This window comes from Mus pahari, chromosome 21 (assembly GCF_900095145.1).
Source record: "Mus pahari chromosome 21, PAHARI_EIJ_v1.1, whole genome shotgun sequence".
NCBI classification, from domain to species: domain Eukaryota; kingdom Metazoa; phylum Chordata; class Mammalia; order Rodentia; family Muridae; genus Mus; species Mus pahari.
Genome location: NC_034610.1, coordinates 12,977,749 through 12,987,173, shown reverse-complemented (window position 1 = coordinate 12,987,173; position 9,425 = coordinate 12,977,749). Strand labels below are relative to the sequence as shown.

Sequence of the window (9,425 nt, the reverse complement as noted above, 5' to 3'; positions counted from 1 at the left end):
ATGTTGAAAAATAAGCTGAGGATTGATACCCAACGTAAGTAGACCCCTTAAAGCAGTAGTCATGCACACAAGGTGATGCTGCACCCTGAAAGAGGTTAAGTTCAGTACCATGAATAAAAATGTAACAATATCTAATGTAAAGCGTTTTGATGTTGTTAGGATAAAATAGAGGTATTTCCACGGCTCTTTAAGATTTGAGGCATTCTTTGAAGATGGTACAATCATATGTTGTGAGCATTCAACATGCAGTTCATTTGTACACTAATCCTCTGCTCAGTGCAAGGAGGGCAGTGGTATGCCATTATGTACAGTTTTAAGGAAAAATATTTTTATTTGAATTTTTAAATAGCTTCTATTTGTGAAAAATAGGTGGAAGCTTAATCTCTAATTTTAAGAATATTTGGCTTAATTCTGGTCTCAAATGTTTCTTCATTTACACAAATATCTGTACACTTTAAGATTTTATTTATGATTTTACTTTGTGTTTTAAGTGTATTTTTCCTATGTTAAATTAATTTATTGAAACACATTGTTCTTACCTTAATGTCCTAATTGGAGCCAATGCAGTGTGATGGGTAAGTTATCCTGAACATTAATGTATCTTCTGGAATACATTTATTATCACTGTTTTTGTAATTATCAAATATACACAAAGCTGATATTTAATGTTCATATAAGATTTTATTGCTTGGAAGTCATCCTTTCACAGCTATGTACTTGTCCTAGTTCACAACACTACGTAGTTATAAAATGAATCAAAACTCTGGGACTAATCCTACATCCACCAATGAACCATTTCCTTGGCCTGAACGGCTCCTCAGTGTGGTTATTCCCCTCCACCATGACTTATTCACCCACATAAATCTCACCTCTGGACTTCACTGCCTCTGAGAAGAGTCAGGTCTTAGGCAGAGATGCTACACTGCTTCATCCTGTACACCAAAGTCCTAGAACCACAAACACACCCTTTAGCCGGAGGAAGATTTGAGATTCAAGAAACCAGGAAAAAAATCTAAACAAAACAAAACTCTGCATGTGTTGCATAACTCTGCTCATCAACAAATTGTACTGCTAGTTCCAGAGAAACTGACCGCTGGCCTCAGATAGTATGGGGCTATCAGATGTCCAGGCTAAGTTAGCTGATGGCTTTGAAGGATTTTTAAAAAGCACATATGAGAGTCTTGATGGTGAAACAAGGTAAGTGATTTATAATCTTTGCGATTCTTATGAGCTATATCTCTGGTCAGTAGGAAAAATCAAATAAATACGGGGATTCAGAAGTGAAAATTCTACCATCCCTTAAGGATACATTAATAGAGATGAAGGAGGAGACAGAATGCGGAGGCTTAAACAGATAGAGGTGGGGGCTGGAGAAATGGCTCAGTGGTTAAGAGTGCTCTTCCAGAGGTCCTAAGTTCAATTCCCAGCAACCACATGGTGGCTCACAGCCATCAGTCATAGGATCTGATGCCCTCTTCTGGTGTGGCTGAAGACAGCAACAGTGTACTCATATGAATAAAATAAATAAATAAAATGAAATAAAACAAATGGAGGGAAAATAATCAAATAACTATCTGCGACTGATGCTCAGAGTAGTGATGGGCAGTGTTGAGGCAGAAAGAGGGAAGACTTCTCAAAGGAGACAAACGACTGACCTGGAACCAGAGGAAAAGATGAGATTTGGGAAGAGAGGGAAGAAAGAGTGTCCTCTTCTAGGAAACAAAATGAATCAAATCCAGGAGACAAAAACATGAACATGCTTGACAAATTAATGAATATGATGTATTCAGTAAACCCACACACCCTGAACTCCTGCTATATGCCTAGTGGGTACCAAATGTAACGTGATGAGAAATGATAAAAGATACAGCAAAGACAGCAGAGTAAATTTTAAAAAGCAAGGTAAACTACTACAAGTACAAAACCAGAAGCTGCTACAATATAAAGAAAGCTGATTAGCACCAATTTGGATGAGTTGCAGGAAGTGTTTTTAAGGAAGTGTATTTAAACTGACATCTGAGTTTAAAGCAGGATAGAGATTGAGTCAAGGGGAAAACTGCACACTCAGGAAAACATCTTAAGGCAAGAGCAAAGACTCCATCACAGGTCTGACTAGCAAAGTCTCTGATGTTTAAGGACAGTGATCTGGGTGAAAAGGTACTAGATGTCGAAACCTATAGCTCCTTGGAAGGAGGAGAGTCTTACTACAGTGCAATGGATGTCATTAGAAAAGTATGATCTATCCTTTACATTGATCACCTGTACTCTGAATGTATATAATGGAGACGAAAACAAAACAAAACACTTGAAGCAGAATAGGCGTGTTGGGAAGTTATTGCAGTAGTACAAGTAAAAAATGATGGTAATTTGGGCCAGGCTAGCATCATTGCTTACAGAATAAAGCCACTTAATTTCTCCTTAATTTTGGAAGATAAGTTTATTAGTCTTTCCCATCTTTATTTCTGATGGTGTGTGTGTGTGGTCTATGTTCCCTTTGTCTCATGTATGTTGAGTGAGTCCTTGCTTCGAAATGTTGACGGTATCAATCTATGTAATAGCCAGATATACAATACATAAGCATCACTGCATGGATGAACATCTTTGGAGGAGGACTGATTGAGAAGAAGGGATCCAATGATGGGGGAGGAATAAGAGGGTTATTGGAGGCTGGGTACATCAAATACAAAACTGTTTTTAAAAATCCTTTGGAAAGTAAAACGACACAGACTAGACATGAAGAAGCTGAGTGAACACTAAGTGCGTGGTTAACATGTCTGTTAAGTCTGGTTTTCTTCTCCACTGGAGTGTTCAATGTCCCCTGAGGCCCCTGGGACCATCTCTTTCCTCTTCTATTAAGTCACTTGTCATCAGTATAGATTCAATTCAGAGCTCGGTCCTTGGGCCTAGCATGAGAAATAAGAAAGATACACATTATCTGCATCACCAAAACACTGTATAAACCTGTAGGTGATTTTTACTGATTTCATTTTCCCAAGTGAAAAATGCTTCAGCCAAAAGGCATCTTTGGAATACCGTTTTGGGCTATGCTTTTGTGATAATAGATGGAGGAAGTCAAAACTATTACTGCTTACAATGGTTTGTGAATTCTGTCTGTTCTTGCTCATCTGATCTATCATGCAGTATAAATTATACCTTATATAAAATATACTACATATAAATTTCATAACAAATATTTCAGGGTTAATCATCAGTTTAACAATGTCAACTGAATCTAACAGGTAAATGTCTGTGAGGTTTTGTCTGCTTCACTTTTATAAACCAAGAGATAATTTTAATATTAGTTTTCTGAGAGGCAGAAAAATCACTACTTTGCATGTAATGGAGTTAACATTGGTTAAGAGCAAAGAAAAAATTCAGCTTTTTTGCCTTTGTTGTATTTTGTAGCTTAATAGGTTCTAAATTTCACATTAGCAATTTTTTTCAGAAACTTGGAATCCTTTTCATTTACAGATAAATAATTATCTCCAAGCTTGATGGTGTGATAGCAGAAGCTAGAACTTCCCTTACTGGTTTTAGTTATATTCTGGCTGAAACTGGCTCTTTTCACAGGATAATTGCAGTAATAGATTTTTGTAATAACCCAGGCAAGGATGGACTTCCCCTGTTTTGAGGAACCACTGTTCAAAGACAACGTTTCAATCAATATAATGTAGAGAGAATCTCTTGTGCACTGTGTAAAGTATTCTACTGTCAATAAAAAAGCCTTTGGCCAATGAGCTGAGGTAGGAAATAGGAGATGGGAGTTCCTGAGGATGGATAGGGGAATTCTGGGAAAGAGGAAGGCATTGGAGATTCACCTGGTCAGAGAGGAAGGCAGTTGCATAAAACTGAGTAACTAACCAGTAGAAGAACTTAGACTAGAATAAACTGGGTTTTTGAGGTGTGAGCTAGTCAGAGAACAGAGCCAGGATTATTGGCCTACACATTTATTAATAAATAATTAGTCTCAGAGTCATTATTTCTGGGAACTAAGTGATCAGGAGGAAACAGTATAAAGTAACAGTATAAGGAGTAAGAGCAGACACATTGGACTTTCACATGCCAAAGCACTTCCATCTTCAAAAGTTTTGTGTATTATTCCCGTTAATCATCTATATTCTTTCCACATTTATTAGTATTCTTAAGATTTTTCATATATTATATTTTGGCCATATCTTACCCTATCTCCAATTCTTTCCAGATCCTCCTCACCTAACCAACTCCATGTTCTTTCTCTATTAAGAAAATAAAATTAACAATAACAACAAAAGAACACATACAGAGAACAACAACTACAAAATCATGGTGTCCATATTGTATTGGCCAACTACTTCTGAGTATGAGACTTAGCCTAGACTGTGGTTGATACATTCAAGGTCACTCTATTGAGAAAAAAAAACTGCTATCCTTCCTTGAAGCACCTATCTATTAAAAATAGCTTCTTGGTTAGGAGTGGAACTCATGCCCCTTTCCCCTTCCTCATGCTAAGATTTGTCTTGCTTGAATTTATGCAGGTCTTTTTCATGCATGATATTGGCAAAAATCCATTAATTTTTCCCTCCACATATATATTTTGTACATATCGATCCCAGATCTCCTACTTTTAATATCACTATACAAAAAGCAACACTATACAAAAAGCTTCCCGTTCTTTCCCTTTCCGAACTAGTTTAATTATATTTTCTTTGTGTTCATTTACTAAGTATTCTTTTAAATAAGTATTCCTGGGCCACACATGAAACTCAGAACTATCTAGAACAGCACTCCTCATACTTCAGTGTTTAGATGAACCAACCAACTGAAGATCTGATCAATAGGTCTTAGAAAGAAGCTCAGAGAGCTCCTAATCAGTTCCTCAGTTTTGCCACTCCTGCTGAATTAAGGTCACATCTGCAGAGACAAGGACCTTCATCATCCTGCCCCACCTTGTTCTAGAAAATTCTGACCTTGTACTCTGTAACATAATTTGTGATCCCTTCCAGTTCCTTTCTTATGTTCTACAAGTAGGCCTCAAACATATTTAAGAATACCATTTGTTATGGTTATACAAATGTTTAAATGAGAGAGATTTTGGATGGTGATACTCAAACTACAAAGGATGAAAGGCTCAGGGGACATTGAGCACTTTGATGTTGCCATACTGATGATGGGGTTACCACTTTTGGTGGTGCACAAAATGAAGAACGTTTCCCTATCACTGCTTAAAACATAATATGAAAACAGAGGCTCTCCCAGCAGTGCATCAAAGCCGTGGTACCCTACAAGCAGCCATCTAGTGGTTCCACAGCTGTTTTCTTTTCTGCTGTACTTATGACCTGGCCCCTCCATATGCAGGAGGATCTCAGGGTGAGCTCCCATCCTGCACTTCCCCAGGTTTCTATTGAATGCTGGAGAAGGCATTCTTTCTCAGTGACAGAGCAGGCTTGGAAGTGACACCCACTCATAATTTGTCCATGATCAGGTGGACAGAAATTGTCCTCACTTTCAGTATGATCATCTGCTACCTTAACTCTGACCTGCCTTTCCAGAACCATGGTTATATAAAAGCAGTAAATCGCTTGAGTCCCTTTCCTGGAAATATTTCATTAACATAATTATTTATGTGAATGGTCAGAGGAGAAAGTGAAAATATAGTTTATAGTATCATAATTACAATAAGATTCAAATGCAAATTGCCACTTTATTGTATTAGTCTACAAAGTTTATACATTTAGAAACCTTCAGTAATGTCTCATGCTTTAAAAAATAAGTAATACTTTGAAAATATCTTAAATAACGCATTAGTAGTGTTATCTTCTGTCACATATTTTCTGAATCTTGCTCTTTCCAGGACATAGTGCCTTAGCTTACTTTTTATTGATATTTCTAATCAAACTTTTCATGTTTACTACCATATAATGCTGTACTCACACTCTCAACAGCAGCACTAACCCATGAGACAAGAGGTGGGTGGAGAGAAGCAACACATTAAATTCCCCGTCTGTTTATCTACATCCTAGGACAGGCAGCATATGCTTTGGGGCATTCATTCTTTACCCTGTACCTTTTAAGACAGTGGTTCTCAATCTTCCAAATACTGGAACCCTTTAATACAGTTCCTCATGCCACAACCATAAAACTGTTTTTGTTGCTATTTCATAAGTCTAATTTTTTTTCTACTGTTATGAATTACAGTGCAAATATCTGTGTTTTCCAATGATCTTAGGCGGTGGCTGTGAAAGGGTCTTTTGACCCCACCAAAGGGGTTGCACCCCACAGATTGAGAACTGCTGCTTTAAGCAAACACATATCTGCTTTGAGTGGAGTGCACACTCACTACTACCTACTGGCATTGGGAAACAGCTAAATCTTTACCAATAGGTGTTTATGACATCATCCTGGAAGAACTCACGTGAACACATTATACACAGTGGCTTAAAGAAATGCTAATCTAAATGAATGAATTAATTACTTTGCTTGTTGCTGTGACCAAATACCTAACAAGTCTGGTGGTTTGAAAAAGACTTCTAATCCCCATAGACTCAGATATTAGAATACTTGATTCCCCATAAGGTCGCCCTGTTTGAGAAGTTAAGGAAACGGGTTGCTGGAGGAAGGATGTCACTTAGGGCAGGCTTTGAGAGTCGAAAAGCTTCATGCCACTTCCAGTGGGTGTTCTCTCTCCTCCTCCTCCTCCTCCTCCTCCTTCTTCTTCTTCTTCTTCTTCTTCTTCTCTCTCTCTCTCTCTCTCTCTCTCTCTCTCTCTCTCTCTCTCTTTCTCTCTCTCTCTCTCTCCCTCCTCCCTCTGTGTGTGTGTCTTTCATGCTTGTATTTGAATACATGATCATTTAGCTTCTTGCTCCTTCCACCACACCTTTGCTAGCTGCCATGCCTTCCCATTATGATAGACTCTCGCCCCTCTAAAGCCTTCGTTCTGTAACGTTGCTTTGGTCATGGTATTTTATTACATAGTAGAAAAAAATAACCAATACAAGAAGCAACTCAAAGAAGGGTCTATTTTTTGGCTCACAGCTTTGGGTGTACAGTCTACCACGGAAAGGAAAGTGTATCAAAAGGTTGTGGTAGCAAGAGTGACAAGCTAAGAACCTTCCCTACTCACCTCAGCATAACAGGAAACAGACAACAGGTAAGAAGTGGAGCCAGGCTATAAAGCCTCAGGGCCATGGCCCAGTGACTCATTGCCTTTGGCAAGGCTCCATATTCTAAAGAAAATTCCATAACCTTCCAAAAATAGTCCATATCAGGTGTTCAAACAAGGAAACTGTGGGGGACATTTCATACTCAAAGCAAAACATTAAATCACTCCATGCTCCTCAACAAAAATTTACTTCTATAAACTGTATTTATCTGAGCATTAGAAATAAGTGCCGCTGCTCATCTGTTATCTGACTATTCTACTTCAGATTTTGAGTGGCCCAGATTCTCTTTTCCCCACAGTTTCATCTTCACAGCCTGTTCTTCACACCCCTCCACACACTTGGGGAATGACTTTGCTCTGAGTTTGGGTAAATCTCTGCACTTGAACCTCCAAAATGAGACAATTCAAGCCCTAATTGGCTCATTTCTTTTTTTAATAAATAGTTTTTGCTGAGCAAAATGATTTGTTGTACAGAGTTAAAGTTGATAGTTTTCTGTGTGTTCCTATTTTCTAGAATATCTGGTCAGTGTCTTTTGCTCCATTGGGACTTAGAATTGGATTTGTTTTTCAATAGAACTGTGTAGCACTGAGTTTGTAGCGTTTAATAGCACAAACATTTATTATTAAAACTATGGAAAGCAGTTTATGGTAATGTTTCAAACCATTCTGTCTAGTCAAAGCAAACTGTTATGTTAGCCAACACACACATGCTTAACAAACCAACATCAGCATTGCCACAAAGTCTGCCTTGGAGCAAGAGGCAAGAGAGCTAGAATTGTAACTCACTTGAAGTGACACTTTCAGATCATGGGATCTGTATGTATTCAGAGTTTAGGAGAGCGGTATTGCAATGGGACAAGTTACGCAGACTAAGCAAAGAATATAGTAATTACCTAATGATTTTGATGGATTTAGATGACCTGACTGCAGGCTGAAAACTTCCTGCTTTCTCGCTAGATGGGCAGAAGCTTAAATTACTAATGACCACCTTGGCATGACTGATTTCATTGCTGAGTCAATGAAGCCAAGATAAAATAAGATGATGGCTCCAATTACTGTGCTGTCAGTTTGTAAAAGAATGTAAAAACCACATCCACATTTTGGTCCTGCTGTGAAACTAGTCTTGTGACCTTCCAGCATTTCAGTTAACATTTTTAGAAATCTATTTCCTCACCTGTGAAATAACAACTGCCTTACACCCACATAAGAGGATTCGAAGGCGGAGGGAAGAACCTAGAGAAGGTTCCTGTTTCCTTCTGCTGCAGACAGCGGTTAGTTTGTTATTTTATCAAAAAAGGGAAAGGAGCCACTCTCCAGCATTTTTTGCTGAGATAGAAGTAGAAACATTTATCTAATGTGTTTCTGGGATTTGAAGCAGTAATGTGTGCGTATCTTTTGTGGCAACAAAAGCAGTGCTTTGTGTTTTTAAGAGAGGGATAAAAGAAAAATAGCCAAGAGAGGCCACAGAGAGGAGAGGTCATTTATCTAAAAGGCCACTGAGTGCCCTTCACAGAGGGGGATTTTTTTCTTGCTGTAAATCAGATACAGCCAGGAAACATTCCAACCTCACATATGGATTCTTTTCCTTTGCTTTAGGTTGAAACAATTGAACTCGAAGGGGGCCTTGTGGAGGACCAGTGCAAAGCTAGCTGTTTTATTGCCTACATAGTCTTTGATTTTGACTCTGTGAGCTGCACAACCTCATCAGGGGTCAAGGTGAGACTGAGAGCTGAATTTGCCACCACTATCGGTTGTTGGTGCACTGATTTTCTTTGCTTTTTTTTATATCAAAGTTTAAGCTTTTTCTCACACTAAAAATAAGCTGAACTTATTTTAAAATGATCCTGAATCTTATCACCGAGATGTAACTCCTTAGAGCAATATGTTTTGTCTTCTAAATATTTTCTATCTGCGCCAGTATACATGGTTAGAAAACAACTAGAAATAGCAATTTGCTAAAATAGGTTCTTAATTTTAAAAACCCGCTAAACCTCTATGAAAATATAAATATAGCATCATAGAAAAACAATGACATTTAATTTTATGACATATTAATATTATTTAAAATAAACACTTTAGCAGTCATACTTTATTGTCTTATCATACACACACATATATTTATAATTTGAAACGACTTATCTGCATTTAAGTATATACTCTTTCTTTTTGTTTTGTTTTGTTTTTTTGTTTTTTTGAAACAGGATTTCTCTGTGTAGCTCTGGCTGTCCTAGAACTCACTTTGTAGACCAGGCTGGCCTCGAACTCAGAAATCCACCTGCCTCTGCCT

At 37.9% G+C, this 9,425-nt stretch overlaps 1 protein-coding gene across 1 annotated transcript in view; it reads left to right on the top strand.

Annotated features, from left to right (window-relative positions):
• Positions 1 to 750: 750 nt before the first annotated feature.
• The window catches only part of LOC110338472 (endoplasmic reticulum aminopeptidase 2), an 11,291-nt gene continuing 2,616 nt past the window's right edge, over positions 751 to 9,425 (top strand). Inside the window, 8 exon segments of the mRNA XM_021221813.1 lie at positions 751 to 869; positions 871 to 959; positions 962 to 1,119; positions 1,121 to 1,197; positions 3,571 to 3,589; positions 3,591 to 3,670; positions 4,031 to 4,085; positions 8,735 to 8,854. Of these exon segments, the coding sequence (XP_021077472.1) occupies positions 751 to 869; positions 871 to 959; positions 962 to 1,119; positions 1,121 to 1,197; positions 3,571 to 3,589; positions 3,591 to 3,670; positions 4,031 to 4,085; positions 8,735 to 8,854 (717 nt within the window).